Source organism: Rhinatrema bivittatum, chromosome 2 (genome assembly GCF_901001135.1).
Source record: "Rhinatrema bivittatum chromosome 2, aRhiBiv1.1, whole genome shotgun sequence".
NCBI classification, from domain to species: Eukaryota; Metazoa; Chordata; class Amphibia; order Gymnophiona; family Rhinatrematidae; genus Rhinatrema; species Rhinatrema bivittatum.
In genome coordinates, this window is record NC_042616.1 from 590000089 (window position 1) to 590024113 (window position 24025).

At 42.0% G+C, this 24025-nt stretch overlaps 1 protein-coding gene across 1 annotated transcript in view; it reads right to left on the reverse strand.

The window, feature by feature from the left end:
* The window catches only part of SMCHD1 (structural maintenance of chromosomes flexible hinge domain containing 1), a 1156633-nt gene that overhangs the window by 1112706 nt on the left and 19902 nt on the right, over positions 1 to 24025 (reverse strand). The window contains 1 exon segment of the mRNA XM_029591083.1: positions 13766 to 13841. Within this exon segment, the coding sequence (XP_029446943.1) occupies positions 13766 to 13841 (76 nt within the window).

Sequence of the window (24025 nt, forward strand, 5' to 3'; positions counted from 1 at the left end):
AATTTGGGCATGTCTCTGTGATAAGCAGTTGGACCGGTGGCGGGAGTCATGGGGAGTGACTTATAACTTCCTCCATGGATGGTTGAGAAGGGGAGTTTTCCTTCCAAGATGGGGAGATTGGGGGGTGGGGGGTAGGGGTGGTATTGTGTACACTGTTTTGTATGGCTGAGGGGATATGGGAGGATATGTGTTGGTGGATATGTGGGAGTTTTAGAGATGGAGTTATGCGGGGACAGTGGGTGGGAGGCATGGTTCTCTCGGTGGTCCATGGCTCTCGGTTTTTTCCTTCCCGCAGAGGGGGTGACATTTCCCAGGCATGTTGTTGGTGGATGTATGGGATATATGCTTGGAATTTGGGAATGAGGGATATGTATCATGGCTACCTTTAAATTTGTATCTATGAATGTCAAGGGCCTGAATTCCCCCCCAAAAGAGACGATTATTATACAAGGAACTAGGTAGATTGCAAGCTGTCGTATTTTTGCAGCAAACCCACTTACGAAAGTGCTATCAAAAATTGATGTGTCATAGTCAGTACCCGCATCAATACTGGGCAGCGGCCACAGTAACCAGTAGGTACACAAGTGTGGGTATCCTGATTCATAAGGATTTTCATTTTGAAGTACAAGATCAATTTTCTGATCCTCATGGGCGATTTCTCATGGTTAAACTTCTTATGGGTGGGGAAATCTTTACTTTGGTCTCTATTTATGGTCCCACTTCTCATAAAGAGGGTTTTTATCAATCCCTGTCTCAGTCCCTGGGATCTAAACTGGAAGGTCATTTGATTATTGGAGGAGACTTCAATATTACTCTTAACCCCCGCTTAGACACGTCCGCGGGGCATAGCTCCGATTCTAAGCTAGCCAGGACTGCTTTGAAAAGCTTTTTGAAACAGGGGGTTGCAGACATTTGGAGATCCTGGAACCCTCGTACCCAGAATTATACTTTCTTCTCTCATCTGCATGGGAGTTATTCACGAATAGATATGCTCATGGGAAGCAAGGCTATATTACCACGCATCTGTGCAGTTGAGATAGAGCCCATTTTATGGTCTGACCATGCGCCTATTTGGTTTACAATATGGATTCAAGATTATGATAGAGGGCTCAGATTCTGGAGGCTTAATGATTCCTTCCTAGCAGATCCCAGTTATATTTCTCAAATTGGTGGGGATATTAAGGATTATCTGGCGCTCAACGACATTGGGGATGTTAATGCAGTGACTCTCTGGGAATGCTTAAAAGCGGTTTTAAGGGGCAAATTTATATCCAGGGCTACATTTCTGAAGAAGCAGAGAGAAGGTGCACGTCGTCAGCTTCTCGTGAAACTTCAGAATCTGGAAAAAGCCCATAAAATTAGTCCACGCTCCAAAGACCTTACTAAACAGATAGAAGAGCTGCGGAACGATATTGCATCTCTGGATGCTGCTGCCATTTCCCATCAACTAGATTTGATGCAGCAAAAATATTTTGAGGGGGGGGAATAAGGCCGGAAAATTATTAGCTCAAACTCTCAAACGCCGGCAAGATCAAGCGACCATTGTCAAAATCAAAAGTTCAGAGGACGTGCTATTAACAGACAATAAGTCTATTAGACAGCATTTTCACCAATTCTATGGAGAACTGTACTCTAAAGATCCCACCATATTAGATGCAGATATAACTAGGTATCTTGACTCATCTGTAATGAGTGAATTATCTGGCCCCCAACATCACATTTTGAACAAAGCTATCTTGGAGGCGGAAGTTTTACTGGCCATAAAAGCGTTGAAACCTGGCAAGTCACCTGGCCTTGATGGGTATACAGGTCGTTTTTACCAAATTTTAGAAGACCAATTAGCAACTCTTTTGGTGAAATTCTTCCAAGCTATGAAACAAGGGACTCCCCTCTCTACTCAGGCCAATACAGCTGGTATTACAGTCTTAGCTAAGCCTGGCAGAGACCCCACTCTCTGCGGCTCCTATTGGCCGATGTCATTAATTAATATTGATCTTAAATTACTTGCTAAAATTCTAGCCACTAGATTAAATAGCTTTATAGCTTCTATTATACATGCTGACCAGGCTGGTTTTATACCAGGTCGACAAGCGAGCAATAATGTCCACAAAATAATAGATATCATTTGGTGGGTCTCAAGGCATCATATTCCTACTTTGGCGCTCTCTGTAGACGCCGAGAAGGCTTTTGATATGGTGCATTGGCCCTACCTGTTTGCACTACTACGCAAACTGAACTTTGGAGATTCTTTCATACAGTGGGTACATCAATTATATTGGAATCCCATGGCCTGTATTAAGATTAACGGTGGTTATTCCCCCATCTTTCCAGTTAAGAGATGCACTAGGCAGGGATGCCCTCTCTCTCCCCTTTTGTTTGCTATTTTTCTAGAGGCATTGGCCAACCAGGTGCGGAATCATCCAGGCATTAAGGGTGTGGAGATAGGGAGCTTCCATTCTAAATTATCTCTTTTTGCAGATGATGTCTTGATCACAATAACTGAACCTGAGATGTCTCTTCCTAATTTAACCACTGTACTGGAAAATTTTAGCGCTGTCTCTGGTTTCCGGATTAATTGGGACAAATCAGAAATCCTTAATATCAATGTTCCTCCTACTATGGTTTTGCAATTTAAATCTCGTTTTCATTTCAAATAGGCACATGCATAGATAAAGTATTTGGGAGTTTATATTAGCGCTTCACTAGACTTGTTCACACTAAACTATGATACACTTTGGCGCAAGATCTCATGAGATCTGGAGGAATGGAACAGATATAGTATATCCTGGATAGGCAGAATTGCCGCAATAAAGATGTCGGTGCTTCCTAAATTTTTATATCTGTTCCAAACTCTCCCAGTGGCCATCCCAAAAGGGAGATTATTGTATTGGCAAAAGATGATTATGTCCTACATATGGGGTAGGAAGAAACCACGTATAGCTCGTACTACTTTGTATAAGCATCGGTCCCAGGGAGGTCTGGGGGTTCCTAATCTAGCCGACTACCCGCTTGGGAGGCTGCCCAACTCCGGAAGCTTGTGGATTGGCATAGAAAGAGCTCTCCCAAACTTTGTGTTACTTTTAGCCAACAATTAGTGGGAGACACTCCTTTATTTAGTTTTCTCTGGCAACCCAAAAAAACCTGGCTCCTGCCGCTCCGTGAGCTACTGCCCCCCACGATGCTTGTTCCCCTGGATCTCTGGGTAGCGTGAGGGCATTTACTTACTGGCTCAAGAGAATACCATCACAGTACATATCTCTATGCGAATAACTCCTTCTCTCAGGGGTATGAGAATCCAGCTTTTAGGAGGTGGCAGCAAAAAGGACTATATATTTGGGAACAACTTTGGGGTGTGGGGGGATTGATTCCCTTCTCGTTTTTCAAGTCAAAATACAATTTATTAGACGCGGATTTCTATCCCTATATTCAATTGAGACATTTTGATCAGGCCATGTTGCTCAAGGGTCATCTCCAGCAGGGAAAAAAATCTGACTTTGAGCTGCTATGCTGTAAGGCGGATCATGCTACCAAAGTACTTTCGATTATATATGCTCTCCTGGGGAGGGTGGCCTTTACGAAAAAACCCCATATGCTGGCTTGGGAGGCAGATCTTCAGCACACCTTTGGTCAACAGGACTGGGAGACCATTTTTAAGTATATTGGTAAGGGGCTTATAGCAGCTTATTTGATTGAGAACTCCCTGAGATTATTATTTCGCTGGCATTACTGCCCGGTAAAATTGCATAGAATGAATCCTGCCCTCTCTAATCAATGTGGGCGGGGTTGTCCGACTGTAGGGACCTATTTTCATATGTGGTGGGAGTGTGAGCGGGTTCGCTCATTATGGACACAAGTTGGCGATTGGATACAGCAGATGATGGGGGCTCCTTCCCTGGCTCTTCTGGGTGTTTCTTCTCCCTTGAAAAAAACAGCCTGAGTTGGGTTTGGTGCAATATATTTGCACGGCCACTAAAATTGAAATTGCACGTAAATGGAAAACGCCTATTCTGCCTACTTTATGGGAGAGATCCAAGGTAAAATGGGGAAATTATATATATTCGCAGAAATAACAGCACATTCTAACAAAACTATTGGCCGCTTCAAGAAGGTTTGGTCTCCTTTTTGCTCTTGGAAATCAGAGTTTTAGAGGGGGGATTCTTACAGGGTATCATGCTTCTTTTTGACCCCATGTAGTCACTCAAGTGTCTGGACATCTCTCTCTGGATGAGTATATCCTACTTTCTCAACCTATACTTCAATCTTCCTATAGTACCTCAGTTGTTTTTTATTTGGCTAGTGGGGGGGGGTTAGGGGTTCTATGTTTTGGGTAAAGTAAAAAAGGGACACTATACAGATGTTTGTATAATTGCTTTATTGATATTTTATGCATTCTAAATTACGATATTTTTTACAGTATTCATGCTTTTGTTGTACATTATGTATTATGCCCAGTGAGACATGGGTGGTTACATGTACATGGTTTGTTTACATGTATATCAATGTGTTCTTAATAAAAAATTTAAATTAAAAAAAAAAAGGGTATTAAAACATGGCTTTTCAATCAAGCCTTCCAAGAGCTTTAACCTAAGGATTATACTCCCCTTTATTATAAGCACTTAATTATTTTATCTCTGCTCTTACTGTTCTGCCTCTAACTTTAAATATTGTTTTTTATTTTACTATTTTTTGTTTTAGTAGTTTATTATGAAACTCTGTATTTTCTTCTCTACTTTTAATTTTGGAAACGCAAATATTATTAAACGAATATTTGTTAACTATTGTAAACCGATGTGATATGTTCTCATGAAACTTCGGTATATAACAAAATGAAATAATAATAATAATCCACTCAGCATGGCTAATTCAGCCTACTTAGACAGAAAATAGATGACAATTCTTTCCTTGAAATTTCACTGAAAACTCTCCTGAAGTAAAGCATTATTGAAAATGCTTTAGTTCTACATATTTTCATCTTAAAAGGGACTGGATGACTTCCGGTAGCATGGTGGAGGAGTAGGATGCGCTTCTGTAGCGCTCCGTCCTCCCCCCCTCCACATCGCTTTTCATTTGCTCACCTCGGCACCTTTCTCCCGCCTAGAAGCGATATCATTTAGCCCACTGTCTCAGTGATTCTATTCTGGCACTTTTGAGAGTTGGATTCGTCGAAACACCGCGATTCATGGCGGCGAAACCACAGCGCAGAGGCCTGGACAAATACCGCCAAACTGAACTTAAAATGGCACCGGCGGCTAGCTCCCCTTCGTCCCCGGGACGATAAGGTCACGGAGATGGTTGATGCCGTGATAGCCTCTCTCGACGAGAAATTTGATAAGCTGTACCAAAAATTTGAAGATATGAGCCAGCTTTTTACGGAGTCCACGAAGCTGAAACGCGAATCTCGACGGCCGAAGATCAGCTGCTCAATCTTGAAAACCAGGTCAAGGATTTAAAAGCAGAAAAGAGAAACAAGCTAAAAAGATTGATGACCTGGAAAACCGTTCCCACAGAGGTAATCTCCGATTTATTGGTTTCCCTGAAACGCTTAAGGACAGTGATTTTTCCGGACCTTTTAGAATCTTGGCTCCCACAGGTCCTGGACCTTACACAGAAGCATGGCACCCTGAGAATTGAACGAGCACATAGATTGGGACAGAAACAATCTAATTCTCAGCACCCACATCCGGTTATCGCAAAGTTCCTCAACTCAGCTCATAAAATGGAAGTTTTGCTTGTGTACAGGAAGAAGAGAAAGACTATCATGGGACTTCGATCTTAATATTTCAAGATTATTCTGCTTTGGTGGTCGCTCAAAGGAAGACATTTTCTACCATCTGCACCCAACTGATACAACACAAAGTGCCCTTCATGCTTCAGTTTCCCGCCAGACTCAGGATTACCTGGCAGAATGAGTCTCGCTTCTTTGAGTCGGCTGACGCAGAGCAACAAATTTGTGAGCACCCTTCAATTTTCCAGCGGGTGAATGAGAAGCATTTTTCGCTGAGCTTTATTTTACAAGATTGAGAGAAGAACATGCTCTTTAGTGGTTTTTCTGTTAAGTTGGATTCTTTATAATGCTATGCTAACCCCTTCTCCATCCCTCGTGGGCTGTTTCCAGCAGGATGTGGTGGGACCTGACTTTGGTCCAAATCAGCCGGGACCATTCATTTCCTTCCCTATATTTTTTTTTTTTTAATTATTTTTTAAACTGTCAGACGTTGTTCCTGACCAACCTATATGATTATGTTGTCAGCACACACCTTTATACTGTTTCTCACTCCTTGTTAGCTACTGCAGACGGTGATTTTCATCTGAATTGCTTTGCCTGCCACCCAAGCCACACATTTGGAGAGGGGAATTATTATTCTCAGTTTTGGTTATGTCTGGGAGCCTTTCGGTTAAGACCCCATCCGGATCAAGTTGGTGGACACTGCGAGTGATCCATCAAGACTGCCACGTCATATCTTGAATGGACCTCTTACTGGGGGACGTTTATTTTCAATGTTTTTTCCTTCCTTTCTTTGTTCTATTTGGAGGGGGGGAGAGAATGATCCATGCAAAAGGAAGTCCAGATCTCTATGGTTAGAGAATGGGTAAATTGGGGGGGGGGGGGGGGGATTGGGGACTCAGGACATCGGATTTTTGGTTAACAGGGTGATTTTCCATGTGTTGCTAAAGGGCTCCGCTGGGATTATGGATTCGGATTTAGGCTGGGAGACCAGAGTCCTTGGTTTTTGTCTTTATTATTGTTACATTGTTCTCTTCTTATATGCATTATCATGCCACAGTCTGTAATATGCTTTGGGTCCTGGAATGTTTCTGGAATTGGTTCGGTTATAAAGCACTACAAAATTTTACAATCGTTACAGCGTCATGTCCACATAGCTTTCCTACAGGAAAACGTTGGATGCGCCTGAACATCAGAAACTCCGTAGAATGTGAGTCCATCAGGTATACTCCGCGCAGACTTCATCTCGAGTGGCTGGGGTAGCAGTATTGATAGGCAAGCAGCTCTCTTTTCAATTGGAAAACATGATAGCTGATGAGGGCCGCTACATTAATTGGTCAAATTCAAGGGCAGGACTTCACTCTTTGCAACCTATATGCTCCCAATGCCTATAAACATGCCTTTTATACACGATTGGTTGCCCTGTTGGCTGACCATGCCAAGGGTCACTTCTTGCTTGGGGGCGATTTTAATTGTGTCTTGGACCCTGAACGGGATCGCTCAACCAAAAAGGCTGGGCCGGGGGATGCTCCTGCCAAGGGTGTTTCACTAGTATGTCAAGCTTTAGATGTACTTGATGCTTGGAGGACGCTCCACCCTTCTGATTTAGAATATACTCACCTCTCCCGGGCTCCCAAATTGATTACATACTAACTCAGAGCACGGATTTTGCACGGGTTCTACGGGTGGAATTGGGTCCATTAGTGGTTTCTGATCATACTCCTGTCCTCTTAGATTTTCTGGTTCGGACACCAGACTCTTTTTCACGTCTCTGGCAATTTCCACATCGCTTCTCTGGAGACGGACCTTTTCATACTTACCTTCTTCAGCAATGGGATGATTATGTAGGTCATAATGAGCAGCATAAGTCTAGCCCCTTGTTGTTTTGGGAAAAAGCGAAAGTAGTCCGAGGCGCTTTGATTGCCTATGCTGCTCGCAGTAACAAAGCACAATTACAACAGATCCGTGCATTAGAGGATCGACTATTGACTGCGAAGCGCGCTTATGAAAAGTCTCCTATACTGACAAACATTATTACATGCTGTTATGCATGAACTGAATTCCTTATTACATGATCGAGCGAGGAAATCTGCTTTTTACTTTAAGGCCAAGTACTACCATCATGGCAGCACATCGGGCAGGCTATTGGCGAATATGACTAAATCTTGGGGAAGTAAGACACACATAGCGGCATTGCGAACTCCCACCCGTACATTAATTAACACGGACCAAGCCATGGGTGATCTTTTTTGCCAATACTACCAGCAGCTATATCAAGCTGACTCAGTAGATCGGGAGGCCATTACAGTTATTTAACTCAATCAGAATTACCTCGTCTAACTGACGATCAATTAGATCAGCTAAATTTACCAATTCAACACCGGGAACTTAATTTGCCATAAAGACAGCCAAACCCTTAAAGGCTCCAGGCCCGGATGGGTACCCAGCTGAGTTTTATAAGATCCTCTCTTCTCAAGTAGTGCTGCCCTTGGCAGCAATGCTTAATGATCTCATTGAACACCCAGCTTCTCCTTTATATCGCAATATGGCATATATCACAGTCATACCCAAGGACAAGAAGGATCCCATCCTACCAGAATCCTATAGACAGATTTCCCTTCTCAATTTTGATAAGAAGCGCTTGGCAAAGGTCATGGCTACTCGCCTCTCACGTCTCTTACCTGGCCTTATTCATGAGGATCAGGTTGGTTTTGTGAAGGAACGTAGTTCTTCCTCCAATGTTCGGAAGATATTGTCTTCCCTCGAAACATGTCATTGGCAAGATATCCCATCTATTTTGATAAGCTTCGATGCTGAAAAAGCATTTGATAGGGTGGGCTGGCCATTTATGTTTGCAGTCCTGGATTCCTTGGGTATTACTGGATATTTTTGGTCGGCAGCTCACGCATTGTATTATAACCCGTTGGCCTCAGTGCTGGTTAATGGCGCCTTGACTCCACCCTTTCCCAATCATCAAGGCACTCGCCAGGGCTGTCCACTCTCTCCCCTTTTGTTTATACTCACACTGGAGCCTCTTTTAAACCATATTCGGGGCAATGGGCTTGTCAAAGGGATTTCTCCTCGCCCTGGTGACTCTGCTCCCTATAAGTTGGTGGCTTTCGCTGATGATCTCTTGGTTCATATTAGCTCCCCGCAGTCATCTTGGGAGGCGCTAATGCGGGAGATGAGTTTTTATGGTTCACTGGCTGGTCTCAAATTAAATTTGGGTAAATCCTTGTACTTATTGACCATGCCTGGCTCCCAAAATTGGATACCTGCTGATTTCCCTATCCCACAGGCGAATCATCAGCTTAAATACTTAGGCATTCTTATTCCCAAATTCCCATCTTTGATTCAAGCTCTCAATTATAAGGTACTTCTACATAAAACTAATATTTTGCTTTCCTGATGGTCTCACCTTCCTCTAACATTAGTGGGTAGGATTGCATTATATAAGATGATCATTTTCCCCCAATGGTTGTATACGATGCAATTACTTCCTATTGTCCGGACAAAGCAGGAATTGAAGGTCATGGATACTCAACTGCGCAAATTTTTGTGGCAAGGTAAAAAAACCCAGGGTTGCTCTGAAAGTCCTTTGACTTTAGATAAACAGCAGGGGGGTTGGGGTCTCCCGGATTTTAAGGTACATAATGTGACCTGTCAATTACGTCATGCTGCAGATTGGCTTATGACCACATCCTATTATACACCATTGATGATTGAACAAGTGCAAGTACACCCTTTAAAACTTGCTTATGTCCTCCATAAGCGCTTGTGCAAGCTTCCTTTTCATCTTCGAACTAGTGGGTTAATTAAACCTATCTATGTTGCTTGGAAGTGGGCCTGTCAACGATTCCAGTTTTCCCGTGGTGTTACCCACTTTCTGCCCCTTCTAGGAAACTTAGATTTCCCTCCCGGCTTGCACAACTGGCTGTTTGGGACTTAGTATGAGAAGGGCATTAAGTCTGTTTGGCAAAATGGTTGATGATTCTAATATGGTTTATTCTTTTACCATGTTCAAGTTCTTTATGGTATACCAAATATGACATTTTTACGCATACCTGCAGGTCCAACATTACATTGGTACTTTACAGCTACCAGACCTTCATCATCCTGCTTGGGAATTTTTGTCGGATTTTTTGGATATGGTAGACCCTACTCGTCATAGGCTCTCTTTTTGGTATAAACTGCTAGATAGATCCCAAGCTCTCCCTAATTGGGACACAGTGGTAGCTGGCTGGAATAGGGGAGTTGGGACTATCTTTAACCACAACCTACTATAGGCAATGTTGTTTCAGAGCACAATCTTTATCTGTGCCCACTCCTTTACTGGAACTTCAATTTAAGGGGTAGATTTTCAAACACGGCACGTTCGTGTACTTTTGCTGGCGCATCAGGCGCAAGCAAAAGTACGCGGGATTTTAGTAGATACGCGCGTAGTCGCGCGTATCCGCTAAAATCCTGGATCGGCGCGTGCAAGGCTATCGATTACGTATAGCCGGGGCGCGCCGAGCCGCGCAGCCTACCCCCGTTCCCTCCAAGGCCGCTCCGAAATTGGAGCGGCCTTGGAGGGAATCCTCTAACGCCCTCCCCTCACCTTCCCCTCCCTTCCTCTACCTAACCCACCCCCCCGGCCCTGTCTAAACCCCCCCCCCTTACCTTTGTCGGGGGATTTACGCCTCCCGGAGGGAGACGTAAATCCCCGCGCGCCAGCGGGCCCCTAGCGCGCCGGGACGCGACCTGGGGGCGGGTACGGAGGATGCGGCCACGCCCCCGGACCGCCCCGGGCCGTAACCACGCCCCGGGCCCGCCCCCAAAACGCTGCCGACACGCCCCGAAAACGGCGTGGCGCTCGGCCCCGCCCCCGACACGCCCCCCTCCGAAAACCCCGGGACTTACGCGAGTCCCGGGGCTCTTCGCGCGCCTGTAGGCCTATGTAAAATAGGCTCACCGGCGAGCAGGGCTCTTAAAATCCGCCCCTAAATTTTTACATAGATTCTACATAGCCTCCGCGCAGGCGAAAAAATTGGGGAGAGGCAGTTCTGGATGCTGTCCCAAATGTGGGGCTTTCCATAGCACTCTTGGTCATCAATTTTGGTCCTGTCCCACTCTTAGGTTATTTTGGGGGAAAGTGCACAGATATCTCCAACAGATGTGTACCATTTAATTTGCCTTTCATGTTAATGTTTTTCTCTGGGATGATACCCGAGGTTTATTTTTTACAAAGCAGACTACTCGGTGGTGGTTCCGCCTAGTGATTTTGCTAACCAAGAAATGTATTCTGCAGAAGTGGTTGACTATTGACCCTCCAACCTTGACACAACTGCATAACCTTATTCATCAGACCTGTTTGTTGGTTAAATGTATAACAAAAGTGGAATGGTTTCGTCCTCGAAGGCTTTTTGTCGCCCGATAGGAGATGTAACTCTTTTCTTTATCTCCATTGGCACGGAGTTTAATTCTTAATGATCTGTCTATTTGCTAAAAGCTGTATATGCAAGTTCTTTTTGGAGCCCAATACCTTGTTTCACTCTGTACTATATTGTTTGCAAATGATGTCCTTGGGTGGGGGGGGGGGGGGGGGGGGCGGGGGGAAGACTGTGTTTTACTTATGTTTGTTCTTGATCCGGTCATAGGTGTCTCATCCAGCCTGCAGAAACACTGCTGGAGAGCCACATACTAGTTATCACGTTTGTCATTTTATGGAGCACATGTAAAAAACTTGACGTCTTGGTTTGGTTTGGTTTTGAACTGTTTGTTTATTGTCAATCATAAAAATAAATTAAAAAAAAAAAAGGGACTACCGGTAGATAAAATACTACATGTTAGCCTCATGAATTTTGCACTATTGGAAAGCCATTAGTCTGAAAAACATGATGTAAAAGTTATCATGGTAAAAAAAGAATACATTTGTGATTTTAACATTTTAATATACAAAAAAAATAAAGTTTTGCATAACTTCTTTAGCCTGTGAAGATGTAAACATATTAGCAATATTGTAAACATATTAGCAATATTTTTGCTGGTTGTAATGTAAACCGAAGTGATAATTAATCTTGTTAATTGAACCTCGGTATATAAAAAGTTATAAATAAATAAATAAATAAATAAATAAACAAACAAACAATGAAGGGGAAAAACCACATCAATACTCAACAAGCAAGCAGATAGGATGCATAATAACTAAGAACCTTATTTTACCATGACAGTGATAAAACATGACCACCACCCAAACACGCTTGAGGACTAAAGACAAAAATCAACAATTCCACATAGAATTACAAAATTCCACATTCAAAAGATATTAATGGAAAAAGTGCCAATGACCCATGCACATTTTAACTGCAGTGCAACTGCTACAGCCACTAAAGAGGCACTGAATCTAAGCACCTTCCTGTTACTAGGGATGTGCAGAGGGACGCCATACGTTGCATTCGTGATTCGGATTCGTCGGGGAGCAGATACATTGCATTCGGCCGTATGGAGCCCCGATGTGTTAATACGGCGATTTCTATTCGTGTGCCAGCTAAAATTCAAATTAACTACAACCTCCCCACCCTCCTGACCCCCCCCAAGACTTACCAAAACTCCCTGGTGGTCCAGTGGGGGGTCCAGGAACCATCCCCTGCACTCACACCCTCTGTGCCGGTTTCATCATGGCACAGATAGCCTTTGTCACAGGGGCTACCGGTGCCATTGGTCAGCCCCTGTCACATGGCCATCGGCGCCATCTTGTGCTCCTACCATGTGACAGGGGCTGACCAATGGCACCGGTAGCCCCTGTGACATAGTATGGGCAAAGGCTATCGGCGCCATTTTGAGTAGTGGCATCGGACGGCCGGCATGCAGGAGGTCACTCAGAGACCTCCAGGGACTTTTGGCCAGCTTGGGGGGGCCTCCTGACCCCCACAAGACTGGCGCCGATCGCCTTTGCCCTCACTATGTCACAGGGGCCGACCGTCGGTACCTGTGACATAGTGAGGGCAAAGGTGATCGGCGCCATTTTGAGTACTGGCATCGGACGGCCGGCGTGCAGGTCGCTCCCGGACCCCTGCTGGACTTTTGGCAAGTCTTGTGGGGGTCAGGAGGCCCCCCCCAAGCTGGCCAAAAGTCCCTGGGGGTCCAACGGGGGTCCCGGAGCGACCTCCTGCACTCCGGCCGTCCGATGCCAGTACTCAAAATGGCGCAGATAGCCTTTGCCCATACTATGTCACAGGGGCTACCGGTGCCATTGGTCAGCCCCTGTCACATGGTAGGAGCACAAGATGGCGCCGATGGCCATGTGACAGGGGCTGACCAATGGCACCGGTAGCCCCTGTGACAAAGGCTATCGGCGCCATGATGAAACCGACACCGAGGCTGTGAGTGCAGGGGATGGTTCCCGGACCCCCTGCTGGATCAACAGGGAGTTTTGGTAAGTCTTGGGGGGGGTTCAGGAGGGTAGGGGGGGTTTGTTTAAATTTTTATTTAGGTGGCCGTATAATTCGGGGGAAGATTTGTGTATTCGTGGGGAATCGCGATACGTTTCACTTCCCCACGAGTACTACGAATAGTGCAATATACGTTGTGGATCGCCAATACGGCGAAAATGAATGCACACCCCTACCTGTTACCACCGATGACAGATGCATTGGAGGAGTCAAACCCAAGTTCTCACCTCACCTCCTACTGCTGCTGCTGAAAAGATGAGCCCTGAGAAGCTGAGCTAAAGGTGCAACCACCTTCCCATCAGTGAAGACAGCAGCCCCAAGTAAGGAGACCTTATGAATGAGGAAGATGGTGGGGGTGCATGCTGGGTTTATGAAGTGCTCAAACAAACATCGCTGATTAACAAAAATGTATATTCACAAGTAAATTGAATAGCCTTTGTCAATACTGCACAGAATGGTTTATTTTGAAATGTATATTTATGTTTTTCATAAATTTTGTACTAATAAAGCAAAAAAATGACAAACTGCAAAACATGCCCTTTTTGACAAAATTCCAGAAAAATGAAAAACAAAATCAGGATCCCGATTATAACAGAAGCACACTTACCAAAGTTGGTGGATGTAATCATTGTCCTATTGGTAGTTGTAATTATAAATGTGTCCTCGGTTGAGATGCCAAATTCCTAAATTAAAATAAGTTTAATTAAAACACTAGAATACCAATTCTTCGATCAGGTTAAAAGAACACACCCAACAAGTGCCCTTCCTGCCTTGCTCACAGCATCACATGATCTAAAAAAAAAAAACCTATTTTTTATACCGAGGACAACGGTAAACTAGCATAACTAGTGTATCCATACTTTTATAATGGAATAAAATTATCATGGACCACAGAGAAAATCCAAGTTACTTTACATTTAAAAACTCATTTGCATAGAAAAATCTTATAAAAAGTTCATGAATGTTTACAAGGAACATAGAACCAATTATTATCTGTAAGTGGGTGTGGCAACAACTTAGTTGCTGCTCTATGAGCTTTGCAATGCAATTAGTCCGTTATATGAAGGTCCTTTAAATATTTGGTGGTCAAATAAGGTGTATTCATTCTGGTTATCAAGTCGCAATACATACATAGATTCATAAAGAGTTTCAAGAAGAATGGCTGGAATTTTATTATGCTGTTTCTACTTTCAGACTTTGTATATAAAGGCATTTTTTTAAATACCATTTTAGAAAACCAATCTAGATGTATTCCACATATTAAAAAAATTGGAAGGAAGACCAAACAACTGCCACATTGGTTAAAAGGCGAGATCAGAGAGGCTATTTTAGCCAAAAGAACTTCTTTCAAAAAAGGAAAAAGGATCCAACTAAAGAAAATAGGAAAAAGCATAAGCATTTGCAAGTTAAATGTGAATGTAAATAAGGCAGGCTAAAAAAGAATTTGAAAAGAAGCTGGTCTTAAGAGGCAAAAATAAAATTATATTAACTTTTAAAAAACACCTGAAACAGGGAGGTGAGGGAATCTGTTGAACCATCAATGGATTAAAGGGGTGTTTAGAGAAGATAACGCCATCATGGAAAGACAATGAATTCCTTGTTTTGCTGTTTACTGAAGAGTATGCTGGGGAGATACCCGTTCCCTAATGATTCAGAGGAATTAATACAAATCATTGTGAAGCTGGAAGATTAATTTGTCAGTCTGCCTTATTACAAGAGTGGCAAAGCACCTGGACCAAAAGATATAATCCCAGAGATTTGAAAGAGTTGAAAGAAAAAAACTGCTTTTCTGTACACCCTCCGACTTAATATCATGGTGATATTAAGTCGGAGGTCCCAAAAGTAAAAAATAATTAAAAATAAATAAATGTCAAATCAGCCCGCGGCTTGAAAACCGGATGCTCAATTTTGACGGCGTCTGGTTTCCGAACCCATGGCTGTCAGCGGGTGTGAGAACTGACGCCAGCAAAATTGAGCGTCAGCTGTCAAACTCGCTGACAGCCGCCGCTCCTGTCAAAAAAGAGGCGCTAGGGACGCGCTAGTGTCTCTAATGCGGGCCCTCATTTGAATACTGAATTGCGCGCACAGGAGTGTGGCCTGTGCGTGAGCTAGGAGAGCGGCTTTCCCATGACTTTTACTGTATCGGCCTGAACAGGGAGCAGATGTATTAGCTCCCTTGGTGGAAAGGGTCTCTACTCCTAGAGGGAACCACCAAACATCGGGGGAGTCAAAGATACAACAGGGAAACCAAGGTACTGTGTTAAATTTATTGCGCCCTGCTATTCCTAAACCTACTGAAATTACCATGGATTCTATTTGGAGTGCAATAATGGTGTTGGAAAAAATCTATATCTTAGTGGATCAATGTATGGAAAGAATTATTTTGAATACTCAAAATATTGCTACTTTGGACTCAAAAGTTACTTTATTGCAACAAAATCAAGAGCAATTAATCAAGTCAGATTTAACACAGCAGAGAAAATTAGAGAATATAGAGAATTCCATTAGATATCAAAATCTGCGCTTGTTAAATTTTCCAACTTTAAAATTCATACCTCCTATTGAAATGCTTAAGAAATATATAATTGAAGTTTTAAAGATACCTAAAGAATTAATGCCTACTTTAGCTAAAGTCTATACGACTAAAACGGCTGTGATAGAAAGTTCAGATCAGACTACTGAATCTGAACTGGACTTGACAATTTTTGGAAACATCCAGAGAAACAAAGATCACTAAACGAGGAACCTTGTTTATACAGTGTGTTTTTTCACAAGACAGAGAAATGATATTAAAAGCTTTTTTTCGAAATAGGAAATCTGTTTTTTGGTCAGTCTGTCTGGGTTTTCCCGGACATTACACGTTCCACCCAAGAACGTAGAAAAAAATTTTATCCATGCGCACTGAAGTAGTGGGCATGGGAGCTAGGTTTAATCTCTAATACTCTCGAAAAAAAACTGCTCACCACTTATTAAATTTTTCCTGACCAAAATATCAACAAACCCATCATCATTCTTGGTGACTTCAACTTACACATAGACACTGCCCCCTACTCTCCTGCCTACTCCTCAATCATTGATGCACTATCATCATTGGGTCTCAATCAAATTATCAATGGTCCTACGCACAAAGCAGGTCACACACTTGACCTAATCTTCATTAAGACCAATTTTTGGTCAAACTACCAAATGAAGATAACAAAAATACCATGGTCAGACCACTATCATCCACACAAATCTATATTCAAATTATAAACCCACAAGAAAAAGCACAATCAAATCCTTCTCTTACCGTCCACCTTTCTGCATTGAAACTTTTCAAGCAAATCTACAAACTGAACTAACAAATATAGACCTATCAAACACAGAAAACGCAACATCATCCTGGATCACCATAACAAGAACCATAGAGATAAGAAATCCCATAATAACGAAAACTATAAAAGAACCAAAAAACCAGAACCTTTGGTATAACGAAAACAGAGCAGCCAAATGGAAACTCAGAAAAAAAGAGAAATCATGGAGAAAAAACCAAAACCACACTACTAAACGCTTACAGAACACAACTAGCAGAATATAAAAAAAACTCATCCATAGAACAAAAAAAAGATTTCTACACTAACAAAATAAACAAATACCAACAAAACCCTAAGATGCTCTTCAACATAGTAAAAAGCCTAACCAAATCATCTTATGATGATCAACCACAATCAACACCAAAGATCACTAGCAACGACTTCGCAGACTTCTTTAATGAAAAAATCAAAATCCTCATAAAGAACAACCTAAAAAATGACTCACAAGACCAGAAATTACCGATCATTCAAACAAAAACCTGGTCCAACTTTGAGATAGCATCTTCCTTAGAAATCCAAATGATCATTAAAAAAATGAACCCAGTTAAACACCCTATTGACGCCATACCCATTACAACGATAAAAAATCTCGAACCACCAATAACTAAGATAACTGAAATCATAAACCTTTCCCTCATGGAAGGAAACTACCCAGAATGCCTAAAATCGGCAATCATCAAACCCATTCTAAAAAAGAATAATCTTGATCCAGAAAACCCACTGAACTACTAACCCATATCAAACCTCCCCATTCATTGCCAAAATCATTGAGAAAGTTGTCCACACTAGACTCACTGACCATCTAGAAAAAAACAACATCCTCCTACCTGCTCAATTTGGCTTCAGAAAGCAACTGAACACTGAGACCCTACTACTAGCAATGAACAACTTCGTACTCAAAGGTTTTGAAAAAGGCCACAGCTACCTTCTAATCCTACTTGACCTATCAGCAGCCTTTGATACAGTAAACCACTCTATCATGATTGACTGTCTATCTGAAATTGGAGCTAATAAAACAACCCTACAATGGTTCTCCTCGTACCTATCACAAAGATCCTACCAAGTGCTACTTAATGATTCCCTCTCAAAGAAAAATCTAAACACTGGAGTTCCCCAAGAATCTGCCCTATCAGCATTGCTCTTTAACATCTATCTGCTTCCATTATGCCACTTTCTATCAAATCTTAATCTGACCCCACTTCATCTATGCTGATGATATTCAAATATTCATCCCAAGAAACATACAAATTAACAGCCACTTACCTAAACAATATAAAGGAAATACTAACCAATCTAAAACTCATCCTCAACAAGACCGAATTAATATTATTAGACAGAAGAAACAACTCTCCTCAAATACCACTCAACCTTATGAACCAAAAGACAGTCATATCTCCAGTCAATCATGCCCGCAACCTCGGAGTAATAATTGACAAAGAACTTTCTTTCAAAAACTATATCTCAACAAAAATCAAGGACGGATATCATAAGCTACTTACACTCAGTCATTTAAAACCTTTTCTTTCCAACAATGACTTCAGATCAGTCCTTCAATTTCTAATTTTCTCCAACATAGATTACTGTAACTCACTTCTTCTGAACTTCCCTCTAAACACCATTCGCCCACTCCAGATCCTGCACAACGCAGCTGCAAGAATCCTCACTGGATCGAAAAAGCAAGACCACATCACTCCAATACTTGTTTCACTTCACTGGCTACCAATAAGATACAAGATTGAATACAAAGTACTATCCATTCTACATAAATCATATATGAAAAACAAGAAAATTGGCTAAGCCCCTCTATAAAACTGCATATCCCAAACAGAAACCTTAGATCAGCAAATAAGGGTCTTCTAAAAACACCAGCACCACACTCAAATCAACACACCTCAACCCAAAAGAGAGCAATATCCCTAGGTAGCCCGAAACTCTGGAACTCCCTCCCAACTGAACTCAGAACTCAAGAAAACCTAAAAACCTTAAAAAAAAAGATTTAAAAACATGGTTGTTCAACAAAGCATACCAACTCACCAAATGAACAACACATCAACATCGCCCTCCAATCCAACCTGAAGAATAGATGAAATCCATCACAACTATGTATTATAAATAAGTGAAACATAAACAGAACATTAACCTTGCATATGATACCCCTATGTTTAACAACAGTTTGAACCTTCTGAAACCCTGTTTAAATCCCCCCCCCCCCCAATACCTGTAACCTTGTATTTTATAAACCGTTATGATGGCGTTATTTTGACAATTACAAATGACAGTATATAAAACTTGTTAAATAAATATAATCTTAGGTTCCCATGCCAATGTATAGTGAGTATGCAGGGTGTTAGATATCAATACTTCGAACCTGATCAACTGCATAATTTTTTAGATGCACGTACCTTGGTAGGGTCAGTTTACAATGTAATCTTTGACTACGGTATGATAAACATGTAGTTAACACAACATTCTCGAATTACTTCAATTTTTTCTGATAAATTTATCCGCTCATTTATATTAAAATTTACCTTATTTCATTAATATTACATAGGGGAAGATATTGCAGTTTGGTGCTTAGTAATTATATTAATTTTTTTTCTATGTAACTGTAATCCCTATTTGTATTTTGCTTGACAAATTACCTGTATTATTGGTAAAAATTCTATAAATAAAAATGAAAAAAAAACATTTCTTCTATACCTCTATATGTTCACAGTAAAACATTCATAAATTTAAGACTGACAAGACAACACAAATACATCATCTACATAAACTGTCATCAAATAAACATCTCATTGGAATATCTGACTCCTTTAAAATCTTACTTCTAATTAAAGATCAAAACAGCAGTAACAAAAGTTGACAGACTCAAAATAAATTCTTATTCATTAAACGCCAACTAAAACCACCATGTTTTAAACTCTTTATTTTATATTTTATTAATCACCTGTTAATCTCAGGGCTTCCAGAATTTTCTACGCAAGACTAGGTCCAGCAACAGATAGCTCTTTACCTTACTTCACCCAAAAGCGCTTCTTTAATGGTGGGGACAGGTAAAAGCAAGTTTGCTTACCGTAACGGTGTTTTCGTACATAGCAGGATGAATTAGCCATGCTATCTGGCAGCTTGCACGCGACCGGGAGTAGGTAGAACTTTCCTCAGTGAGTCACTGAGCTTTGACTCTGTGCGGCTGCGCGGTCGTCTTCCTGCACGATTCTCCATTTCCCTCAGTCTCTTTGTAGCCAAGCAAGAGGTAACCATTTAAGTGTGACTGTCTAGGGAGTAGGGAGGGATCGCATGGCTAATTCATCCTATCTATCCATAACACGCTCTGCTATAAGCCTAGGTGTAAACATTAATTCAGATCTTTCTCTAAAACAACACATATCCTCACTTACAAAAAAATCGTTTTTCAAACTACGTCTGTTAAAACATCTTCGTCCTCTACTATTTTACCGAGATTACAGAACCATTCTTCAATCCTTAATCTTCTCTGGCTTAGACTATTGTAATGCTCTCTTCCTAGGATTGTCAGACTCTTCACTATACCCCCTTCAACTGATCCAAAACTCTGCAGCCCGGATACTAACCAGAACATCTTTACGTCATCATATCACCCCTATTCTACAATCATTACACTGGTTACCCATAAAGTTCAGAATAAAATACAAAATTCTCTCTATTATCCATAGTTTAATTCATAACCATAATCATACTTCTACCTGGCTTTGTTCAATACTGCGCATATACAAACCGACGCGACACTTAAGATCACTTAACCAAAATTTACTAGATATCCCTTCTCCTAAACAAGCCAGATTAGACCTCACTAGAAAAAGAGCCTTTTCAATAGCCGGTCCAACACTTTGGAACACTTTACCAAACCATCTTCGCTCGATATCCAACCCTGCACATTTCAAAAAATCTCTCAAAACATATCTTCTTCAACTTGCATTCAACACGTCTTCTAATTAAACTTAATCATCAATACCGAAATTACCCTCTTAAACATAGTTACACCCATTACAATCCCATTTATACTACACATAACTACAACATACCTGCTCATTCACACGTTTCCAACTATCATACCCTTCTCCCTTCTTCCCTTTATCTCATATAATTTTTACGCTCTATTTCTCCCACTTCCCCTTCCTCCTCCCGTTCCCCTTCCCCCCCTTTTTCCCCTTTTCCCCCAAAACAATAAGCCCATGGTTCCAAACTTTTTATATTTTTAATAACCTTATATACTAGCATTCTGTCTAGTTATTACCAATTTTTATGTAAAGTTTAAAAATTCCATTTTATTTTGATTATTTTATTTTTGGTTTTAAATCTGTGAACCGTTTTTGATAAAATTTCTTTTTTAAAAAACGGTATATAAATACTTTTTAAATAAATAAAATAAATAATCTATGGAAACACCGTTTACGGTAAGCAAACTTGCTTTTTCCCCCATCAATAGCAGGGCTTAATTAGCCATGCTGTCTGGAAGTCCCTAGCTCCCGGGTTGTGTCCATGTAGTATGTCTTTAGAAGTCCCAGACAGCAACCCTTAGGAAATGTAGTCAGTCTCATTGGTTTTGAAGGGTTGACAAGACTGCTGAGCCTAGTGCTGCATGAGAGGCCGCTTGTTGCTGAAGACAATAGTGTGATGTGAAGGTATGAAGGGAGGACCAAGTTGTCGCCAAGTTGGAGCTCACCTCACCACGGCCCGAAGAAGAAAAAGGTCACGTCGAAACATGCAGGTGCTCCTCCTCCTTCCTGCCCATGCGGCCCCGGAAGAAAAATGTTGCCGGAGCCGCACGGGCAGAAAGGGGGAGGAGCGTCAGCCGCGTGCAGAAAAGGAGCAGCAGCGTTGTTGCAGCGGGCGAGAAGAAGAGGAGGCCCGATAGCAGGGTCCCCACCGCGGATCGGCCTGAGAAGTTCAGGGCCGTTGCCGTCGCGATCGACTCGAGAAGATCAGGGCCGCTGCCGTCGCCGCGATCAGCCCGAGAAGATCAGGGCCGCTGCAGAGCCCATCCTGCAGCGACCCGTGAAGAGGAGGCCCAGAGGTAAGAGAGAGGTTGAGGGCCCGTAGAGTGCATGTATGAGGTGAGTTGAGCGATTGTGTGCGTGTATGAGGTGAGTTGAGAGATTGTGTGTGGGAGTGAGGACCTGAATGTTTGCAGAGACAGCATGTGAGAGCCTGTGTGTGTGTGAGAGAGACAGCATGTGACAGTGAGAGCCTGTGTGTATGAATGATTGTATGAGAGAGAGCATGTGACAGTGAGAGCCTGTGCTTGAGCAAGACAGCATGTGGGTGTGAGAGAGAGCCTGGGTGTGTGAGAGTCAGACAGCATGTGCAAGAGAGAGACTGTATGAATGATTGTATAAGAGAGAGCCTGTGAGAGTGAGAGCCTGTGTGTGTGTGAGAGAGAAAGCATGTGAGAATGAGAACCTGACAATGTTTGAGGGAAGAAGATAGATGGAGAGAAAATAAATAGAAAAAAAAGACAATATGAAAGGAATTGGCAAAAAAATAAGAAAGGGGAGGTGGAACAAAAAAGCCTGTGACCAACCGATTAGAAAACTAAGATCAGACAGCAAAGGTAAAAAAAAAGAAATAAATAAATTACTTTTTACTGATTGGCACATGTAATCTTTGGTAATGTGCAAGAGTAGCACTTTCTCTATTCTGATTTCACAATGTACGAGATCAACATGGAGGAAGTGGAAACCCACGGGGCCTGCACAGAGGAGGCAGCAGAATGGGCTTCAGTGCCAATAGCAGCAATTAGCGCCTCCCCAATAGCCATGCGGCATCAGTGACAGTGGCAGCAGAGGAATGAGAGAGGCTCCGAGGTTGCTGGCAAAAGAAAGAGAGGGGGGTAGTGTGTGCCTGCCTGAGGGCGTGTCTGTGTATGAGAATGTATGAGTGTCTTCCTGGGGTTTGTATGTGTGAGAATAGGTGCCGGCCTGTGTGTGGTGTATGTGTGTGTGAGAATGAATTGGTGCCTGCCTGGGGGATGGTGAGGGAGTGGTGTGAAAATGAATGGAAGCCTGCCTGGGGGTCAGTTTCAGTGTGTGAGAATGACTGAGAGCTTGCCTGGGTGTGTGTGTTTGTGTGAGAATGTTTGGGAACTTGCCTGGGTGTGTGTGTTTGTGTGAGAATGTTTGGGAACTTGCCTGGGTGTGTGTGTTTGTGTGTATGTGAGGGAGCCAGAGAGAGTGTGTATGAGAAAATCCAGGGGAGTAAGAGTTTGTGTGGGGGGTGTGTGTGGAGGGAGACAGAGTGTCTTAGAGCTTGAGAGTGTGTCAGTGTCTGTGAGAGCGAGAGGTTATGGTGGGTATAAGAGCATGAATGTGTATGTATGTGACAGTGTATGTGTGAGAGAGAATGGAAATGTGAGTATGTGTGAGAGAGAGAGGATAACCTCCTAATCCTTGACAATATCAGGGTAACTGGAAATCAAGAGCTCCCACGTATGAACAGCAGGGGCTTTTTAAAATCCTTATTAGTTTTAATTATTGGGTGTTATTTGATATATGTGCTGTTTTGAAATATTTTATTTGTGTTTGGGAAATTGTAAAAAATGTATATGATTTTAATGAATAGAAATTCTATTTATCAGTAGTTTTAAAATATGATTTTATTAGTATGGTTTTACTATTATAACTGTTGCTTTATGTTTCTTGATTTTATTTGTTTTATGAAGAATGGTGGTTCTGTTTTTCCATTATTAATACACAGAGTCTGGCTTCTTGGGGTTTCCATTTCAGTTTTTGTCTAATTTGTGCTCCTTTATTTTGTATTCTGTATTTGGTGAGGGTCTGTCTCTGCTCTGTGTGTGTGACCATGATGAGAAATTCGCTAGCATAGGGATCTATAGCAATCAGGTTTGTTTTGTTTCCTCAGTAGGTGGTGTATTGGTATTCTAGGACCCAGTATAATATTTACCCTTGCTTTTTCACAGGTAGGGTTATTGTTGTTTGAGTCCTTGGTGTTATGACTTGACCGCCTAACCGACTGCCCACCTGACCCTCGCCCTTTCTTTTTTCTCTCCCTACCCAATTGACCCTCACCCTCGCTATCTTCTCTCCCCCCCTCCCAACCTCTTGAGGTCTTCTCCTCATCTTCCCCTTCCATCGTTCACTTCACCCTGCTGATTTTCCTGATTGCTTTATATAACTTTATTGTTGAAACTAACATGTACATTTGTATATATATCTCGTATTATCATCCCCTGCCCTATTAACCGCTACCTGTTAATGTTATTATTGTAAAGCTTGTTCCTAAGTTATTATTATTATTATTGTAAAGCTTGTTGCTAAGTTATGTTACATTGTGAACCGAGGTGATGTTTTGCAAACGTGCCTCGGTATATAAGAAACTATTAAATAAATAAATAAAATAAAAATAAATATTACTGTCATGTTACAATGGGATTGCAGTATAGATTTTGAGTGTCTTTTTTTTGCGAGGTTTTATTTTCGTTCACAATGTGCCTGGCAGTGGAAGGTGTTTGTTCTGCT